The sequence below is a fragment of the Rhagoletis pomonella genome, unplaced genomic scaffold, assembly GCF_013731165.1.
Source record: "Rhagoletis pomonella isolate Grant_MI unplaced genomic scaffold, Rhpom_1.0 Rhpom_scaffold_00001, whole genome shotgun sequence".
Classification (NCBI taxonomy): domain Eukaryota; kingdom Metazoa; phylum Arthropoda; class Insecta; order Diptera; family Tephritidae; genus Rhagoletis; species Rhagoletis pomonella.
Genome location: NW_023458555.1, coordinates 63,029,493 through 63,051,438, shown reverse-complemented (window position 1 = coordinate 63,051,438; position 21,946 = coordinate 63,029,493). Strand labels below are relative to the sequence as shown.

Genomic DNA, 21,946 nt, shown 5'->3' with positions numbered 1-21,946 from the left:
TTTTGTAAATTTTTTAATTTAATTTTATTTTATTTTTCTCTTTTAAAACTAATTTTGTTTTTTTATTTTTATATTTTAGTGTTTTAAAATAAAAAATATTTTTTATTCATTCAATTATTACGAGCTTATTTATTTTTTTATGTAATTTTCTTTTCTGTTTTTAATTTACATACTTTTCTCCTAATTTTTAGATTTTATTGTTTAAAAAAGATTTTTGTATTCATTTTTAGAAACCTCTTTATTTTTTCACTTTTTTTAATAAAATTTTTTTCTTTTTTTAGTTTCTTTTAGAAAACTTATCGCTAAATGACAAACAGAATAACGCCTAAGACCTCCTGTTTAGCAGATCTTCCAATGAGCCTTTCGAAAGACAGAAAAGATTATTCAAGATAGTTGGACAATTGTCTTACGAAAGACTTTTGCCTTTCGAAAGGCTGTGGTGAGTTGAAGAACAGTTGCAATAATTGCCCTCTAAAGGTTTTATTTGTAAAACATAACATAAAAACCAAAAAGGTATAACTCATCTTGTTCACGTACCTCGTCAACGGTAGCGATTCAAATAAGAATTGAAATCTCTTCGACGTAGTATCATTTGATGAAGTACGCACGTATAGCCACCGTGAATATGACATAAAAAGGCATTTCAAATAGCGGTCGTTCTGAGGCAGCCTGTTCCGTAGTGGTTTTAAATTGGAATTTGCTGTTCATAATCCTTTAAATCTTAATTTTTCAACCCAATTTTTTTTTTATCAAAGCTTACCAAACTTAAAGGAGACCTGTTGGGCCCGATGTTTTAATATTTATTTGTTCATAATTTATTTTCTAGTACAAAGTGCTGAGCAAAGAGCAATTTTGAAGAAAATCGATTCCCTTGTTCCAGTTATTAAATGTTACATAAAAAAAACTAATGGAAAGCGATTGTAGGGTTTCCCCCAAGGCGAAAAAAAAATTAATTTTGTAAAAAAAAAATTTACCAAAATTAATTTTTTTTTTTTTTTTTTGTAACAATTTTAGGTACATTTGCAGTATTAAATCTCACAAATTTTTAAAGTGCAAGTTTCAACTGTAGCTTTTTTATTAGTTTTTCGCTGAACGACCTAGGCTTTCCATATAAAAAACAACTTCGAGCACACTTTATAAGGAAAAAACCTATTAAAAATGAACGCGCGTTCTTAGCTAATTAGAACTTGTACTTTATTATACTTTATCATTTATTTAATTTTAGTGAACATTTTTCTTGGAACTTAGTAGGAATCAACATGATGGCTGTGGCATGATGGCTGTGGAGGAATATGAACAGTAAATGCCAGTTTCAAACCACTGTGTGTTCTCGGACTGTCCGCTTTATAAACCCATAAGCACAAGACAGACATTTAAACACCTTTCCAGGAATTAATCAGCGGAGTTGGTAATTTTCAATTAAGTCCTACTTATCAAAACACTTCGAAATTTTTTTCCGTAGTCCTATTTGCCCTCCTTTTAATCGATAATAACGCCATCACACGACAAAACTAACATTTTAGCGCATTCCAAAATGAAAACAACAACGTCGTTAGGTGTCTATGTCCAATGAATAGTCGCACATAACTGTCGTCTGAGCGCACAGAGTGATAAAGTCATTATGGCACCTAATTGTCACATTTACGTGAATTTATTGTCTTTTTTTCTTTAAGGGAAACATGAGCGGCCACAAAGGATAACGACAAATGGTCAAAGGACAATCAGAGGCAAAAATAAACAAAAAGATGAAACAAATCTGTTTGCAGTGGCACTTCAGAGACATTGATCGGGTCCTAAAGTTACTCGTAAATTGTATATATGTACTTACATATACATATGTTTGTGCTTGGATGTACAGTTATGTTCACAAAAATAGCAGTGCTTTACCTATACTGAAAAACCTCGAATAACGTGTGTAGTTTATGTCAATTAAAAACAATTTATTGATAAATACAAGGCAGGTAAAAGAAGAGTAATAACAGACAAAACTAGTTGTCTATTCTAGTTTTACAGTGCAGTTATTGTTCAAAATATGAAGTTCAAGTTGTTCAGAAAAATAGCAGCACTGTATTTATTCATCTATTTATTAAAATATAAATTAAAATAAAAGTGGTAGTTCCAGTTGTGAGTCGTTCATTTTGTTGTCCATTTAATACTTTGTGGCATGGCCTGCGTTTTTGATAACTGCGTGACATCTGCGTTGCATGGAGTCAACCAACTTTTGACACCTTGCAGTGGGTATAGCATACCAGGCCTCGCACACTTTTTCCCAAAGTTCTGCGCTGTTTTTAGGGTTAGCTACTCTTACTGCGTTTTTGACATCTCCCCACAGATTTTCGTTGGGATTAAGGTCCAGCGATTGTGCCGGCCACTCCATTACATTGACTTTCTTCTGGCGAAACCATGACTTCACCCGCTTGCTAGTGTGTTTCGGGTCGTTATCTTGTTAATATACGCCATGTTGTCTTCGGTATATGGAAGTATAGTTCCCTCAAGGATGTCTATATAAAGAAATTGGTCCATAAATTTTGTAAATCGGACCTACACCATAGTATGAAAGGCATGCCCAGACCATGATGGAAGCACCTCCATGTTTTACGGTCTTCACGGTGTACCTTGGATTAAAAGCTGTGTTGATTAGCCTTCTTACGAATTCGCGACAGCCTTTAGAGTCCAATAGTATCATTTTGCTCTCGTCGCTCCACAAAATATTGCGCCACTTCGTAATAGGCTAATCGACATGTGCTCTGGCGAACTCCATCCTTTTTGCAATGTGCGTTTTGGTGAGTAAAGGCACTTTCCGGGGGCTTCTGGCAGGCAATCCAGATTCTGGCAATCTCCTTCTTATCGTCACTACAATGACTGATAACTAGTCGTTGCTTTATTTCTCTGGTGATGAGTTTTGGATTCTGTTTTGCCATTTGTACAATTTTTCGGTCAATGCGACCACTTGTTGCTCGTTTATGGCCACGAGTTTCTTGTTTATTTTGCCATTTTAAAGCATTTGCAATCATTTTAGAACTGTATCCTATAATTTTTTCTATTTCTCGATAAGATTTTCCATTTTTTCGCAATGTTTTGACGAAATTTCGCTTTTCTTCTGTGCAGTGCTTGGATCGGCCCATTATGCTAATATACTTCAACGAAATTTCAAAATTTTCAACGTATTTATCAAACGTAAATAAAACTTACCATTCGCAGCAAAAAGATCAGAAAAATTAAAATTTTTGCGAAGAAAATACCGATTTAATATAACGCTGCTATTATTATGAACAGCTGTTATGACATGTGCATAACAAACTAACTCAGTAAAAACATTGAACATTTATAACTATGAGTTGATGATCAGTTTCAAAATTATGTTTTTATTGTTGGTTTGTACTAGGCTATTTTGATCAATTTGGCTTATGTGCAAGAAAAAACTTTCTTCACTTTGCTGCCCGACGTTTCGCCAAACTCCTTGGCATCTTCTGGGGCGTTTTCTTTATTAAATGATCAACAAGAAACAAACATAAGGACGTTAATGTTATAATATAATTTGTTAATATGTACACAAAACATTTGTGCACACAAGAAAACAAGTAACAAATTTTATATTGAATCTATGACAATTAGCAATTTTTAACATGATACTGAACTTTAAACACTTATGAGAAAACATTGAAAAACTTACATTTGAAAAATAAACTATTGTACACTTAACATTTATAACTTCAAAATTTAAACAGCGTTCATACCATCACCCTGTGGTACATTTGTCAAACTAATACTAAAATGGCTATAAACATAATAAGTATGCAGCCGCGATGTCGTCAGTGTCTTCTTTTGTGTCAGAAGATGCCAAGGAGTTTGGCGAAACGTCGGGCAGCAAAGTGAAGAAAGTTTTTTCTTGCACATAAGCCAAATTGATCAAAATAGCCTAGTACAAACCAACAATAAAAATTGAACATTTATTTTCGCTCGCTCTTGGTATACTGTAATAACGGTGCACAGGAACAGTGAAAAACAAACTAAGGTGCGCGCTTGTAATATAGTTTTTACTGCTATTATGAATGACTTTATAATATTGGATATAGTGCTGCTATTTTTGTAAACATAACTGTATGTATGTATGTATGTGAGAAAAAGGTAGCATTCGGTAGAGCGTCTTAATGATGTCTATTTGCGATACACTCGAGTACGACGCACAGCGTAGTTATGATGGTAAAAGAGCTACAAAAGGATGCAATGGCATAGATTCATGACATTTATGAGTTTTGGTCTTATCTTAATAAGCGTTTAATCACAGAAGAAAAGGTACGTGTTAAAAGGTTGTAAACTGCTGTAAATATTTATAGCAGACTTTTGTACGGCTGATTTTGCGAGGATAGCTCTTATCGTAAATAAAGTGAATAAAACAAAAAAAGGAGTCGAAGATCAGAGAACAACTTTCAGAAAAAATTATTTCTTTTAGTTGATAGCTATTAGGTTTGCATACTTTCTCGGGCGCTGAGTGCTGGAAAAGATCGAAAAATCACTGGCACGCACACCCAATCTTTCAAGTTGAATGAAAAATGAAGGCTCCAGTGAATTGTGAACACTAAATGTCAGTTTTGAACCACTGTGTGCTGATGGACATTTTAAGTCCTGATTCAGGCTGAGCAGCGTGGTGCGGTAGCTGAGACCGGTAAATCAGAAAAAAACACAAGTCATTTGTTATCCAAATAAAGATATTGCAACTTTTAAAGAAGAAGATGAAAGCTACTTAGCGCCTATAGAGGGCAAATAGCCGGTTTTTTACTAGAAAAAGCTCAAGCAAAAATGTGTTTTAAACAGGATCGAATATAACAGATATTTTCGAAATTTCAATTCAAGAAGTCAGACGGAAAGAATTTGTCCATATGATACTTGAAAAAAGCAGTGTGACGCTTGTTAGCTAAGGAATATTTTTTTCAAAAAGTCAACAATTAATCGTTATTTTTTTCAGTATTTTTTTGATCAAAATAACTATAAAAATTTTATTAACAGTTAAAATATCGCTGTAGAATTAAAAAGGTTAAATTTTTTTGAGTATAAGGACGAATAGGAAGTGAAAAAGTCCTTTTAAAATTTTATTCTTTAACTTCCTTGAATAAGTATTTTTTCAATAAGTGCTTTTTTTCAATTTTGTATTGAGGACTAATATAAACACGACCACCCCCTCCAACTTTATTAGCTTGAAAAAAAATAAAATCAATTAAAAGGACATTTCCAATACCTATTCGTCCTTGTGAACCAAAAGACTTAAATTTTTTTAATTTTGCAGAATTTTCTGTTTCATTTGGTACCCAATGCACTGATTGTTTCGTGTCATTTGAATTTTATTGGTTTTTGCCGCACGGTGTAATCATATCCAAACTGTATGTATTTCTTTGCCCAATATTATTTCTGCGACTTTCTCAATTTTCAACTGATTTTGGACTTTGATAGCTTTCTATACAGGACATTTTAACGAAAATCAGGCATTATAGTAAACTAATTGGAAAAGTTTCGTTTAATGGGATTGGGAATAAAACATCCTATTTTTCCTGTATTACATGTACTTTCATACATTACCGGCTTTGCGCGGCAACTAAATCTTATCCGATCGCCACTAAATTTTATATTGGAAGCATTAAGGCTAAAAGGAAACTTTTTCTGTCCGGAGGTTTGAAATTAATTGTTAAGGGCCATTCTATTGCATATATATGTACATATTTTCAATATTTAATGGTAAATTATTTATGGTAATTTTTTACTCCACCATTAACCGATGGGTCGTGGAGATATTACGATAAGAATACGGTGGGTCGCCGGTTTAAAAAGGTTGGGAACAACTACAATTGATCATTCTTGCTCGCAGTAATCTAGAGGAATGTGCCAACTCTTGGCACTCACTCGCAGAGGTCACTCACAATGGGCTACTACTTATTTTTCGGAGAGGAAGTATGGAACATTTCTGGATAGAATATATCAATTGCTTTTTAAAAATTAAGACGCTTTTGCTTGTTACTTGATCGGGATATTTTCTTCAATGAAGTGCTGAGCGTTGACGCCAATATTAAGACATTATCTAAGTTTACGCGCTTATTACTTATAAATTGCTTTGAATAAATATGGAACTTTTCGAGTATTTTGAATAGAGTGCTTTAGGATTCGCTATCAGCTGAAAGTAAAAAAAAAAAAATATTTAAAGAAGTTTTTGAGTTTATTTTTTTTTTTTTTTTTAACTTTCAATATTTGATTGGTTTACAAATAGTTGTTTATAGCGAAAATGTGGTGCAAAATAAGTATGCGTTTATACATGTGTGTGTATATAAATATGCCCAACAAGCATTTCAGTAAACGTTTTTAAAAATAACTTAAATTAAGTTTGCTATAATAAGCGTTAAATAAGCATTTTCAATATTAAGCTTATTAAAAGTTTTTTCAAATAAACCTTTAATAAGTTTTGAGAGCGAATGTTTATAAATAACTTAAACTTATAAATGAAATGTAAATGCCAACGACATGAAGTAGTAAATATAAAATTTTTCCAATCGTAAGTGACGTGTTTACGTTTTTTAAAATATATTATTAAAAGAAAAAATTAAATAAAACCGATGTGGTAAAAAAAACCCAATCCAGGACCCGCTGCGCTAATCGGTGGAGCATTCGAGTCTTCAAATGATGAGTTCCCCTTATCCTTTCTTAGTTTAACATTCAATTAAAAATGTATTAAATTTTTTTCAGAAAAGTTCATCAATGAGAATGGCGGCGATGAAGCGGAATATATAGCTGCATCGATGTCGCTTTTCCAATTTGCCAATAACCGCAAGTAATTGAAAGCACGCAACAAGATGTAATAATTAACTTTTTTATGCTTAATTTGTATGTGTTGTTGTGAATTTGTATGCTAAAATGTCTATTCCCTATTTATATTTTCGCGACAGTAAATGAGTCCGCCGAAAATTCGCATTTCGTTTAGTTTCTAGATGTTAAGCAATCTATGTATGAGTTTTTAATGAAATATCTTTAAATAAAGTGTTATAAAAATGTTTATAAAAAGCTTTCTTTTGAAAATTTTTAGTAAGTTTATATTCATACCCTTATAAAAAACTTTTTTTGAACCTTTATTATAAGTTTACACTTTTACGCTTATAAAAAGCTTTTTTTTGAACATTTATTACAAGTTTATATTTCTACGCTTATAACCAATGTTCCTTTTCGATTATATTACGTTTACTTTCAAGCGTTTTATAAACAAAAAATCAACGTTTTGTAAGCTTAATGTTTATAATTGAAAACTTAAAAAAAACTTTCTTTAAGTTTATTTTGCTTATTGGGATGGGTATACTATATACCAAGGTACATTGAACAGGTAGTATCAGTAGAGCTGCTGATTTGATTTATTTTCAAATTATTTGGTCTCGAAAATGTCAAATATTTTTAATTTTACCTCACGAAAATTATAAGTTGTTAAAATCCATTTGCTTGTGAAACCTTTTTTCATACAAAACAAGCGATTGAATAGCAGCTTTTGGAACGTTCGCCCAACTCGGCAGCACGACCGCTGATTACTGGGCCTTGCAAAGGATGGATCAATGCTTCGAGAAGCAAACAAATTTACTAGGAAAGAAAGTTGCATCAATTTAAATTTTTCCCAATTTCAATTTTTTATTTTTTATAATTTTTTGTATTTCACATGGCACGCTTTGATTTAGAAGAAAAAATTCAAAACAGTTGTTGACACTTTCGATACCAGAAGCAACAACAAAATACACGCAAATGTTGTTTTTGCTCTACTGATACTACCTGTTTAATGTGCCTTGCTATATACTAAAAGTGTAAAATTTTAATAAACTAATTTTTGTTTTGTTTTTTTATAATTTTTTTTTTTGTTTCAATAAAACTAGAATATGGTTATAGCCTTTAGCAGATCTCCACTTGTTCACGTAAAAATCACATTTAATTAAATTTAGTTGCACACATAAATTTAGTTAGACTTTAGCTCAATGTGCTTCACGTTATTCATATGTATACTCGTATTGGATGACATAAACATGTATTAGGATGGTCCTTAAAAAATCAACTTCATCAACTTATTTTGTTTTACGTACAATATAAATATATCCAAGAAAATTTCAAAATTTTCAAAAACAAACAACATTGTAAATTACCACGGTTTGAAAAAAATAGATATTGTTCTTTTAGATTCGACAATACACAGCGAGCTTATAAACTCATACTTATTATGAATAAGTTTCAATAATATGTAAAATTTATCATGTTTCAAGTCAAAGTTGAGTCAAATTTTTTTTAATTTAATTTTTTCAAACCCTGATAGCCACCCCAGAAATTTTTTTATAATTTTGAAATTTCCGTGTATGTGTTTATTGTACACGTAGTTGCACGTAAAATAAAATAAAGGAAAGCCCCATACAAAATTTGGATGTTGATGTTTTAAGGCCTATCCTAATATGTATGTATATGTACATATGTATTTGAGAAATGTGTGCCGAAATGCAAATAATGTTGGTATTCATCTAAACGCCTCTAAATGCCTTGTAAACGCGTAAAACTCGTAAATAAACCGGTTGTCAGTACAAAATTAAACAAGTTTATGTGGTTTGCGTGGTTACGAAGCATTACGCATTTAGATGAATTGCCCTAATAAATTAGGTGTCATGTTAAAATATGCATAACTAGTTTTAGAGATTTTTAAAAGTTATCTCACATAAAAGTTATTAGGGTCCTCCTTATATTTTATCTTTTTTTTATTTTAGCTTTTTTAAGTGTCGCAACAAATTTTTTTCAGAATAACTTGGAATTAGAAAATTTTTTAAATGCGAAAATTAAAAATAAGGACGCCCCTAAATTGTAAGTATGTTTGTATTTAATAAATGGTACGTACGCATATGCAAGTCGATTTCAAACAACCCTTGCACGGAAATGCATCAACGCAAAGTTTCACTCTCTTTTACTTCACAGCTGCATACAATATATTTCATGGAAATGTAACTGTGGCTTTGCATTGCTGTGTTCCCGAACAAGTAGCTACTATGATATGTAGTTTTTCACGATCTCAGATGCGTAATTTTTCGAATAAAATAAAAAACATGATTTTTACCATTTTATATCAAAATTTTTTTACATTGTATGTAGTTTGATTCAGAAAATATATTCAAGATCGCATATTATTGTAATTATAATACAATTTAAATGAAAATTAATTTAGTACAAAGAAATATGGGAGTTCCTTAAAGATTATAAATACATTTCGTTTCACTAACGCTGGCCCTAAAGTCTTTAAAGGACATCTCTGAATAAGGACGTGTAGATTAGGGTGGTCCTTAAAGTTGTCAGTACAAGCGCAAAATATATTAGACAACCCTTTTTGTGCTTAAAGCTTTTTTTCGTAAATAAGAGCTCTTGTTGTTAAAAGAAAAGTTGTTTTGATAAAATTATCTATATCATAATTTTTTACTGCGCTTATTTAATTGTATTTCCTGAATACAGATGACCGTTTTCTTCACAAAAAAAAAAGAAAAGTATGTCAGAAAAGTCGATAGGAAACAGGGTAATATATTGGCAAGAGTTTTTGATGGAAGTGAGATTCGAAAAAAAATTTCATTATTTTTGAAATATGTTTCGCGAAAGAAAAAAAAATAAGTGAGGACATAATGGACCCTGAATAACGGTAAAACTAACAGATTTTAAAAGCACTTTCCAATATAATGGACGCTGAATAACGGTAAAACTAAAAGCTTTATACAAGTTTTGAGTGTATTTTTGAAATCAACGACCCAAAATTAGCCGGTAAACAAATTTTCAGATTTTTATTTTCAACAGTTGATTTTTTGCACTGAAAGGGTTAAGATATCAACTTTTAAATTTTGTGTGGGCACCCTTTAATTTTGTTCTAGTTACGTACAAAATAAAGACTTTCGCGAAAATTTCAAACTGTTAAAAAAAATTTGAAGTAACTAATATTTTTTTTTTATCGCGAAATTTCGACAAAATTTTGAATTGAAATCTAATTAGTGAGACATATTATTGAAACTTATTCATAAAAATTCATAAACTCGCTGGGTTATAGCTGGTCAAATGCAACATTTTGTAAAATTTTTGCTATTAAAAAAAATATTTATTTTAAAATTTGAAATTTTTGTGAATGTATTTATTTCGTACGTAGAACAAAATAAAGGTGTGCCCAATTTTGTTGATATTCTAAGCACCACCCTAGTACAGATATTTTAGACCAAAAAAAATTTAATGCACATAAAAATAATTTTGTAAATGTAAGCCTATGCTACATTTTATTCATTCATTTAATTATTTATTACGAATTTCTCCTTAATTTTAAAATAAAGACTTATGGCCTTATTCATAAAAAATAAAGTAGCTTTATAAAAGGTTTATAAATTGAAAAATGTATGAAAACGTCAATTTATAAAGCTCTTTAAACCTACTTTGTTTTTATGAATAAGGCCATTCCTCTTTTAATAAAACCAGTTTCAGCTAAGAAAGGTGTGCGATGATCAACTACTTTCGCAAACTCTTTTTTTTTTTTTTGAACTGCATACATATGCTGAATTCAAATACGTTTAACGAAAACATGCAAATAAAGTTAAACAACAAAACTTAAATAATTATGTAAGTATTATATTCAGCATTTAATACATACTATATATAGGAAGTTTTTCTTTTTTTTCGGTAATGTCTCACATACACAATATACTTACTTGAACCATACATTAAGGATCGATATAAAACAGTTTACAGTTTAATGGAATCTCTGGAATTTACAGCGTTGTCGAAGTAACTGTGCTTATGCCATGTACCAGAATAGTGGGTGGCAAATCAGCAGTCAACTCGGTTAGTAGCTCTATGTAACGTGCACTGCGCTCTGTGAAATCCGGTGTGTCGATTAGCGGTGGTGCAGCCAAATATATAAAAGAAACAGCCGTCTGGTCGGAGCGTTCACGTATTATTTGGTTGACTCTGGAAAAGTATTCAAGAATATGAGTATAATCAGTGTTTTTTTTTTATTTGGTATAGGCTTTGTTTCGAATAGTTGCAGGATTTCTTTGGATTACATGTCAAATCGCAAGTCTACTGAATTTATTCTACTTATTGCATAAAACACACTAAAAGACATTAAAAACCTAAATATAATATTATCGCTACACGTATATCGTACAGGTAACGTAACAGTAGCGTGGGCCGAAAATCCGCCTTATAGAATTTTGATTGGTAATAGCAAAAATATGGTTCACTATGCTCTAAAAACAATCTGTGTGAAATATGACAATTTTTGGTCAGTATCTTAGGCTCGCCCAAGTCCATCAAAGTTCAATATGGCCAAAAAATAAGAATTAATAAATAAATTAAGTAATACATTTTTTTACTAAAATTGCAATAATCTTCGAAAGTATTAGTCCCACATAATTTGGTATATGGACCTTTTTAGTAGAGAATCGAAGTTAGCTAAGAAAAAAATTTTTTTAGTACTTATGACAGCCGCTTCTTGTTGTTGGATTCATTTCCCAATTTTATGCAAACTATAAATATTTCGTTCATAGCGGCTTTCTCGAATGTAGTTAGAAGAATGTTAAGTACCATTTTATCCTTTAATGGCATTTATATTTTACTATACAAAAAAAAACCTATTTTAGCTTGTAACGGGTGGGACAACATTTTGTGGCGGGTGGAACGAGTCATCTTTGAGGCCACATAGTTCGTGAGTAAAATGAACACTGCTGGTTTGATGTAAATATTTATTATATTTTTAATAAGGGGACCTCATTTAAATAATGGGAAACTTAAGAATTTGTGTATTACGTTAAAAAATACATATTTTTCTATGACGGGTGGGACATCCAATAAGCATTTTTTTGAACCCTTATAACTCCTCGCCATAAATGTAGGTTTGTAATAATTTACCACCATTTTAAAGTTCATGAATTGTTCTTTCTTTTTGGATAATTATTCTTTGCATTGTCACCTTTAGTACAGGAGTAATGCCTTGAGAACTTGATGCAAAAATATTACAGCATATTAAAACAATAAAATAGAGAAAACAGTGAAAAATAAATCGATAAAAATCTAAAGAATTATTCAACCTGTTTTATTCTCTTTACAGATTTAAACAGGATTTATGTAATTTATTTATTTTACCTGAGGTGTCATCTTCGCAGGAATAGCCCTAAAGCAGCTTTAAAAAGTACTTCCAAAAATTGTAATGTAACAGTCCGCTGTTGAAACATTCATAACTCCTCAAAACGGCAGCTACAATATATTTTAGGTATGTATTAAACATTGCCACATACTTATGATTTCAGATGCAAGAAGATAACCTATCCGAAAGTTGTATTATAACGAGTTTCAGCGGTATTTGAAAAGCACTGTGAACCAAAACATATTGTAATAGTCCGCGTTTTGGGCCAAGCAATTATTATTATTATTTTTTTTCATTATTATATACATTAACTAAAAACTACTGTTATACCTATTTTTGTTGTTTTTGCATCTATACGATCCACAAGCAGTTATATTTCCCTCTCTGAATTTTGAGTTAGCTAACTTTAGATCTAGGTGTGCGATGTGATCATATTCTTTAATTTATAGATTCAGAAGCAATCAGCACGAATCGGAACAACAAAATGCAAAACCACGTATCAAGATAATGCAAAACCGCGTATGTGAATTATGTAAATTATCTTCTAGAGAGTAAAAACACTCATATTTCAAATTGGTTCTCTTTTTTATAAAGCAATTGCATACCTGGCCAGTATATTTCAGGACGAATGGATAAGGATTGAGCCAAGAGCTTGTGTGAGCAAATCCAATTTTTGGCAGCTAATGCCAGTTACGCGGTTTTGCAGAATGACGATACGCGTTTTTGTACTTTAAACGACGATATGTATTTATAATACTGGGTGGCGCCGAATGAGCTATATGGTTTGAATTCTTTATAACAGTTTTTTTTTTTTTACTCTATGCCAACGGGATCCACGCCTGGAAATGACCTGCCAGCAGCGTTGCCAAATCGTAATTTCGGCCAAAAAAACCTCAAATTTTTGGTTATAATACTGGGTGGCGCCGAATGAGCTATATGGTTTGAATTCATTTTTAACAGTTTTCTTTGGGGATATTTGAAAGAAAGAGTGTACGTTAACAAACCAAGAACCATTCTCCAACTCCAAACCAACATTCGAAATGAAATCATGGCCATTACAACCGAAATTCTGCGAAAAGTTATGGAAAATATGCTAAAAAGAGCACGTATGTGCGAAGCAGAAAATGGACATCACTTACAGGATATCATTTTTCAAAGCTAGTTGCAAAAAATTCCCCAATAATATAGTGTATTTAAAAAAAAAGAAATTATAATAATCGCATAAATAAAAAAGTTATAAACCATTTAAACCATATAGCTCATTCGGCGCCACCCTGTAAAAGACTATAACGAAGGAGCAATTATATTGTAAAAAAAATAATACCAAGTTATGTTTCTGATATTTCGGGCCCCTTAAGAAGCTCGGGCACGGGGGATTCACCGCTTTCCCCTCTCCCTTTCGACGGACCTGGGTGTCGTTATCAACACTGTATGTAGATATAAAATAACTGCAATAATTAGTTTTACTAACCTTTGCATATAAAGCAGCGGGCGATTGAGATTTTCCTCCGTAATTAATTCATTGACAACCTCAGCTTGGCTTGTAAATTGTTTGAGTACGCGAGAATGGCTTGTGAATTCAGAATCACGGTTCCATTCTTGAATCTACAAATCAAATAAAGAGGAAATGAAGGCATTATCGAGTGTATTTCACATATATTACAATTGCAAGAAAGAATTAACGGCTGCATATTAATAAATTTTGTCTACTCTACCTCTATGATATCCGCTTCAATACGTAAATTCTTCAAAGATTGCTCCAGTCTCATTCTAGCGAAAATATCCAGCTGTGGCATTTGTGTATCGAAAGAACTGTAACCGAAAATTTATTTGTAAATATAAGTAGAAAGTAAATAGCAGACAGATTCAATTAATTCTAGCGCACCTTAATTCAGTATTTGTATTGTTTGATTCGCACAGAAAAACGCGTAAACGCAAGTGCTTCCATTTAGCAAGCATGTTGATTATTACTGCCAATTGCATCATAAACAGAGAGACTACATCGAAAGGATTATTTGGATTGGGATTGAAAACGTTGATTGGCCAAACATCTATATACCTCAAATGTTTGCTTCTATCAATAAACAATAAATATTTAGCATTAAACATTTGTTTAACAAAAAAACTTTGCTGACGCGCTTACTTTGCAATGAAATTCTTATCCAGGCGATGAAAGTGTCGACACAGACACAAATTTTTCTTCATGCGGAGCACATCGCACATCATAGCCACATATTCAGTGACATCAATTTGTTTTTCTTCGCCATCACGACGTATGGGAAAGTGTTGAATTTCGCCGTGATTAAAGCCATCGGTTTTATAAGGTGAAGTGCCGCTGAAAAAATGTGCCGTTAATAAATTAAGAAACGTATGTGTGTACATTATTATATAGCACTCACTTCTCAAAGAAATCCTTTGGTGCTTCACTATCGTAGAATCCCAAAATTATAGTGTTCGGTTTCATTGCACCAATACCGGATAGACGTATCAAATGTTGCACACCTTCGCGTATAGACTGGGCCAGAGTCACTTCAGCAAACGCCTTCACTCGCATATGATCCAAGAATGATAGCCAATATTTGTTTTCCTCAATGGTGGGGTCTACGAAGGCCGTGTAGTCACCCACCTTCACGTGGCCAATCACATACAGCCCACCTTTTTTCATATCATTGACAAAATCTACAAGTGGACAGCAGGAACGCGGCGATGATACTAACAATAGCATTTGTGGACGCCAGAATTTTACATGATCCTTGCGGGAATCCAACATCAACAAGTACTTACGTACCTGTAAAGAAATTAATGAAATGCATTTAAATGAAAATCAATATCCACGCTCACCTGATGGAACATCAACGCTTGTGAGATCGAACCCCATTGGGTGCCCTGCGAAGCTGGTGAGAACAGATGCAACGCGATGACCAAAATTAAACATAATATGATACTGGATGATGCATAAATCGGATTTATCACAAACATCATGATGAGTGTACCTAGCAAACCGATTAGGCAGGTGTGCCAAGTAAAATACTTAAAGAGTGGACGGAAATTCGGCGCACCAGTCAATTCGATGCCCAGACAAGCCAAATTTGTAGCCAAATAAGAAAGCATAAACAATACTGAATTAACCTGCGCAATTGCATTCAAAGAACCAATTAAGAGTATACATTCGACGAGTATCCAACTAGTGAACACCGCCGCAACGGGATTGCCCTTCCATGTGCCGCGTAATACGAATTTCAAAAGAGAGCCAAACACTTGATCCTTTGATAGAGCTTCCAAAATACGACTAGAGCCAATAAGATTGCTGAGTCCAGTTGAAAAAGTGGCGGTTAGTATGCCAATCGCTGTGAATGGTGGCCAAAAATTAACCGGCATAAGGAAGAGATAGTTATTTTGCATTATGACTGCTGGTGTGGTTAAAGCCATCAGAAATGAAAGTAAAATATAGGAGACGAATGTGAAGCTCACAGCCGATAATGTGCCGGTTGGAATACTTCTTGAAGGGCTTTTCAGTTCGCCCGACATATTTGCACCAGCCATAATGCCAGTCACGCCAGCAAATAAAACACCGAATGTCGTGGCGAAATCAACTATTTTACCATTCGAAGTGTAATCTTTAGCATAGTGCGGATAAAGATTATCCATTAAGGTGTGTGCATTTAAACCGGTGTAATTGAGTTTGGTTTCGTCGAAGATGGTGTTTTCCTTCGGAACGTCAATCTGAAAGAATTCCGTAATATTAATTTGAATTTTAGGCATTCATAAAAAGAGAAATTCAAATTTAAATGTATTTTTGAACCAGAAAACTCGCGAAAAAATTCTCAAGTAGTCGGAAAAGAAAGAAGATTTTAAAAAATCTTATAGTTCCCAAAGATGCCGAAGAATAATATAATAAATACCGAAAAAAGCTCAAAATATCCCGAAAATAAAACTCGGCAAAGCCATAAAATCTGAAAAATATAGAAAAAATTTCGAAAAGCCCCCCAAAAAAACACGAAATATTTCGAAAAAATTTAAAATGAATAGAAAGTTAATTATAAATAAAATAATGAAATGTATTGATCAAAGTATAACAATAGTTGAACTTTTTAGGACTTTCGTTTTTTTTCGGAAAATTTGGATTTTATCGAAATGTTGAGGTTTCTTAGATATTGCGGAATTTTTACAGATTTTTTATGACCTTTTCCGGACTTTTCGAGATTATTCGCGTTCAATTTTTTTGGGAAATTTTGGAGGTTTTTCCTGTTTTTAAGTTATTTGAGATTTTTTCGTGAATGCGCGATTATTTCGGATTCAAAATTCCACTTCGTTTTTTATGAATGCCTAACTGCATAAACTATTGTTATACTTTGATCAATACATTTCATTATTTTACGGAAGCTACAAAAAATCCCGCAAAAAAACAAAACACGAAGAATTTCGAATTCGTCCCGAAAAAAAGTTGCGATAAAACTCCGAAAGGTCTCGAAAAATCCCTAACACGTCTTGAATGATCCGAAAAATAACACTCGATGAACCCGAAAACTAAGTATCCAAAAAATTATCTCCAAACTTTCCGCAGAAAATACCTAAATATTCCAAAAAAAATCCGAAATGTTCCGTAAAGGCCCAAAAAAAAACCAATCGGATTCTCAAAAACAACGAGGCATTTGTAAAATATTTATAACGAAAAAACCCCGAAGATTGTGATCAATTTACCCCGAAAACCCCCGTCATTTGAAAGCAAATTTTGAAATTTTTTTTATTCACGAAGCGTACTGCCTAGCTGCATATTCCCCCCCGAGAGCCTGATTAATTAAATACTTGAAAAACTTTTCAGAATCGCTTAAATTTTTAGTCTAAACCAGTTTCAAACCAGAGATATTTTCGTTACTTCATTTATGTATATATATTAGGGTGGTCCGGAAAAAATTAAAGTCGGAATTTTAATGCTGTTACATATTGAAAAAAATATACCCCAATTTTTTTATTTTGAAATCAAAATATATTAAGGGGTTGTTGTTGTTGTTGTAGCAGCTACAACAACCCCGCCAAGGACGGTTGGTATCTCAGTCGTTGTCGTCAAGTTCCACTAACGGCAACCCTAGGAAGCGTGCAGCTTCTGTGGGGTTTGTCCACAGGGACAAAGCCGTTAGGGTTGTCGGGTTTTCCGGGCATGCGAAAAGATGTTTCGAGTCATGTGGGGTCTCTCCGCATGCCGGACACTCATTCGGCACATCCTCATTCAACCTTCAAGTAGGAGTTCAACCTGCTGCAGTAGCCGGAGCGAAGTTGTGCGAGTGTTGTGCGTGTCTCCCGAGGCAGATGAAGCTCCGTCTGGTCTATGTCCGGGGGTGGTATGCCTAGAACGGTATTCACAGGTCTAGAGTCTACATAACTCGAGACTGAGTCCCTGTGAATGCCGTTCAGGGCCTGTCTTTAAGCTGTCGGGTCCAGAGGTTGCTTAATGAACCTCTGGACTTCGTCCGTCAGTTCATATAGATGCCTCCTGACGTGCCTAGGCGAGGGCTCCTCTGCAAGCAGCTGTCTGCTTGGGTGGCCACTTCTGTGGCTCCCGATCAGGAACTGCTTGCAGAGCATTATATTGTGTTCCTTTACAGGGAGCATTTGCGCCTCGCCGTGCAGTGGTGTTCAGGCGACATCAGGAGGCATCCTGTCGCTGTCCTGAGTGCGGTGTTCTGTACAGTCTGTAGCTTCGTCCACTGCGTCCTACTAGTCCCTGGCGACCACACTGGCGCTGCGTAGTTCAAAACCGGTCGGCCTATTGCCTTGTATGTTGCCAGCAACGTTTCTTTGTCTTTGCCCCAAGTACTGCCGGCTAGCGACTTGAGGACCTTGTTGCGGCTCTGTACTTTATTGACAATAGCGGTTGAGTGCGCAGAGAAGGAGAGCAGGCTGTCGAATGTTACTCCGAGTATTTTGGGGTTATTCACCGTCGAAATTGGTATGTCATCGATGTGAATCCCCAGCGGTAGCCTGACCTCCTTCGTCCAGGTTGTGAACAGGGTCGCGGAGGATTTCGTAGGGGAGAGGGCTAGACACTTTGCAGTGAAGAAGCGAGAAAGTTCGGAGAGATACCCGTTTACTTTCGAACACAGGTCATCAATTCCATTCCCAGTCGCCATGATCGAGCAATCGTCGGCATAAGAGACAATCGAGACTCCCTCTGGTGGTTGAGGGAGCTTTGAAATGTAAAAGTTAAACAGTAGCGGGGAAAGGACACCACCCTGAGGAACCTCCGGTTTTATTTTTCGCTGCTTACTCGTTTTGTCTCTAAACATTACCGACGAATGTCGACCACTCAGATAATTTGCCGACCACCGTTTGAGCCTCTGTGGGAGAGAGGAGGCCTCTATATCTTCTAGTAGCGTGGAATGGCAGACGGTGTCAAACGCCTTTGACAAGTCCAACGCTACTAGAATCGTCCTCTCACAGGGACGGTTACGGTAAAGGCCACGAGTTATCTGAGTGTTTATGGCGTTAAGTGCTGTTGTTGTACTGTGCACTTTACGGAAACCATGCTGATGCTTCGCTGGGGTCAGGTGGTTTGTGAAGTACGGGAGTAGCAAGGCCTCGAGTGAGGAGTGTTATCAGACGATAGGAATCTCCTTTGTTGGCAGGTTTCCCCGGTTTGAGCAGTGGGACCACTCTCCCCACCTTCCAGATGCCTGGGATGATGAGAGTGGCCATTGACAAGTTGAGGACCTCCGTTAGGTACGCTACCCCCGCAGGACCCAAATTTTTCAGCATCAGCATGCATATTCCGTCGAGACCCATGGCTTTGGAGGCTTTCGCCTTCCCGATGGCCACCTGAACTTCACCGCAAGTGAAAACAAGGGGGGCACAAGTTGTTGGCAGTTTGTGCAGCCTTCTGGTCACTCGACGCTTGGCTTTGTCCACCGGAGGATGCAGTATGAACTGCCGGCTAAAATAGCTCGGGCATCGCTCCGGGTCCGACGAGGCATGGTCGCCGAAGGAAATTTCGACTCTGTCGTCGTGCTTCGTCGGATTAGACAATGACCTCACGGTTGACCAAAGCTTGCTCACACCAGAGGTGAAATTACAGGTCTTCAGATGCTCCTCCCACTTCTTCCGCTTATGTACGTTTACTAGTTGCCGAATCTCCGCGTTGAGATCCCTGATACGGGGATCTCCGGGATCGGCCTGACGAAGACTATCACGCTCATCGGCTAGAACAGCCGCTTCGGCAGGGAAGTTTGGACGTGGGTCCGATATACATCCTGCCGGTATGAAGCGAGCTGCAGCAGCAGTGACAGCCCTGCGGAACTTACGTTCACTGAGATGGACGTCGGTTGGTGTGGAGAGCGCTGTGAAGGTGTTTTCGGTAAACTCCGCGTAACCTTTCCAATCAGCTTTAGAAAAGTTGATATAGTTCCGGTGTTTGGCGGAGGCAAAGTCGGTTGGTTTATCTATCGAGATGACTATGGGTAGGTGGTCTGATGCTAGACTCAGCATAGGTCGCCATGTTATGCTGTTTATCAGACCAGCGCTGACTATTGTGATGTCTGGCGAGCTACTGCAGTTACCCATAATCCTGGTGGGTGCGTCGTCGTTCATTGTGCAGAATGTCGAATCGTCTATCTGCTCAGCCAAGTCTATTCCCCTACGATCGTTTGACAGGCTTGAGTGCCAAAGATCGTGGTGCGCATTAAAGTCACCTACTACCATACGGTTTTCACCTCTGAGGAGCGCACCTATATCAGGGTGATATCCTGCCGGGCAGCAGGTGACAGGGGGTATGTATATGTTAAATATTTCGAGCTCGACATCGCCTGACCGGATAGCGATGCCCTGACATTCTAGGGTGGTATCCCTGCGGTCGATGTCTGCTTCGATAAGACGATTCTGCACGGTGTGGTGCGTGATGAACGCTAAGCCACCACCATTATCTCGCTCGCGATCTCGACGGTGCACGTTGTACCCGGCGCAATTCAACAAAGTTGTGTTATGTGGTCTGTAGTGGCTGTGGCACGGTCTGTGGTGTTATTATGTTGTTGTGTTGTGGTGACTGTGTGAGGCTGCTGTGTGAGTGTGTGAGGCTGCTCGGGCGGACTGTGGTTAGCCGTGGAGGCTGCTCTGTTTGAGCAACAGGGGGCCACGTACGACGTGGCCCACTGTCTATGTGTCCGTAGTCCCGAGCAGACTCTGTGGTGACTCCACCCCTCGCAGGCATTACACTTGACTGAGGTGGAGTTGTGGTGTAATCGTCTCCGGCATACACAGCAGGTGTAGGTTTCTGGCCCTGGGTTTGACTCGATGCCAGCCCTGAGTAGGAGAATACGTAGTGAATGTAGCCCTATGGATGGACAACTTCTGAGATACTTCGCCGACCTAAACGGGGTTAGATCGCCGAAACAACAGCCCTTGGTCGGGTAAAACCCGAGTCCTTCCGGTACGTAGAACCGGCTGTCGTGGGAATAATATTAATGATATGATATTAAGGGGTCGCTCAAAGTTTTCCATGTATTTTATATGGGAAAAAAGAACAATTCTAGGGGGTGAGAGCATAAAAATTCCGACTTTACTTTTGCACATGCATTTTTGGACCACCAAAATACATACATCATGGGAGTAGAGTAACTAAATAGTTGCATCGCTAAATAAGCTTCTTATAAGTTTTAAAATACCTAAAAATGTGTATGTATGTATGTCCTATGTACTCAAATTTTTTTTTAATAAAATCAATATGACGCAATTACCTCTTTCGGACCTTCGGCCAAGAAGCTTATATACGTGGCCATCAAGCATACTGTGACAATACCCAAAATTAATACCGATGTCTTAGCAAAGAGTGCGGCACCAATCAAACACACCACTAACATGGCTGTATTTATTAGCGTTGAAAAGAGGAAGCGCCACCAAGTGCCATCGGGTAGTGAGTCACCACCTTCTGTGAAGTAACCACCAGGGCCAAAGTTCTCCATTACACCCTCAGTACAACCAGATATAGCCATAGCACAACCGACGACATTAGCCAGAAAGAAAAGTGTACCAATCGAACCGCCAAATTCTAGGCCTAGCGTACGGCTTATCATGACTGCAAATGTAATGTAGACAATTAGTAAAATTATCTATATGAAAATATGATGCATTACTTACAATAAACGCCACCACCTTCCACGGCACCATTGGTAGAGATTGCGCATACAGACGCAACGGTAAACAGGAGTATCAAATAGGCGATAAGGAATTGAAGAAGCGTCACATAAAGACCAGCGTTGCCGACAATAAAACCTAAAAATATGTATGAATAGATATGTATTACACACGATAAATCAAAGAAGTAGCGACTTTCCGTAACTAATACGAAATGATGATAAATTTTGACTAAGCAAAGAAGAACATACATAGACTACATACTTAAAAAATACTTAAGTGGTTCACAGAACGGAAAATGAAATTATGGCAGGCTAAAGACTTTTTGAAGGTCTTGAGTGAAAGGAACTAGTATGTAAATACGCTATGATTTTTACCGACTGACAAAATAATACAAAAATATAAGTAAATGTCTCCCAAAATAGTTAGTTTCTATTTTAAGGTTTTAGTTTGATTTATGTATGAAAAACAATGCAATCTCCAATTTCGTTATTGTAATTATAGTTTACAAAATAGAAAGGATTTAGCTATATACCCTTTACATTTTTAACATAATAAAAGAATGTATCGCAGCAATTTTCGGCCACTGCTTTTCTCAAAAGCGAAGAAGAGTTTCACATACAAAAAAATTTACTTCCTAGGCACATGGCCGCAATACTTAAAAAGTTA

General features: G+C 35.8%; 1 protein-coding gene across 2 annotated transcripts; it reads right to left on the bottom strand.

Moving 5' to 3' along the window:
• Positions 1-6,128: 6,128 nt before the first annotated feature.
• Positions 6,129-21,646, bottom strand: LOC118747090 (solute carrier family 12 member 9-like). Of its 2 annotated transcripts, XR_004993925.1 has the most exons (10): positions 21,281-21,646; positions 20,881-21,218; positions 14,999-15,880; positions 14,557-14,945; positions 14,301-14,492; positions 14,043-14,231; positions 13,873-13,969; positions 13,629-13,762; positions 10,722-10,980; positions 6,129-6,163 (listed from the first exon to the last, which is right to left on the bottom strand). XR_004993925.1 is itself a non-coding variant. In XM_036481083.1 (9 exons), exons 1-9 carry the CDS (start codon positions 21,528-21,530, stop codon positions 10,782-10,784), a joined length of 2,670 nt encoding a protein of 889 aa, XP_036336976.1. In that variant the 5' UTR covers positions 21,531-21,645; the 3' UTR covers positions 10,404-10,781. The 2 variants fall into 2 exon arrangements, 1 of the variants encoding a protein (XP_036336976.1); XM_036481083.1 differs by lacking the exon at positions 6,129-6,163 and having other exon boundaries at positions 10,404-10,980; positions 21,281-21,645.
• Positions 21,647-21,946: the final 300 nt, after the last annotated feature.

Excerpts from the sequence above, each read along its gene's own strand:
- LOC118747090 (XM_036481083.1), bottom strand. The coding sequence starts at position 21,530 with ATGTATGTTCTTCTTTGCTTAGTCAAAATTTATCATCATTTCGTATTA. Across the intron at positions 14,493-14,556 it reads CCAAAGGATTTCTTTGAGAA|CGGCACTTCACCTTATAAAA; the intron begins GTGAGTGCTATA and ends ACATTTTTTCAG. Across the intron at positions 13,763-13,872 it reads TTGAAGCGGATATCATAGAG|ATTCAAGAATGGAACCGTGA; the intron begins GTAGAGTAGACA and ends TTTGATTTGTAG.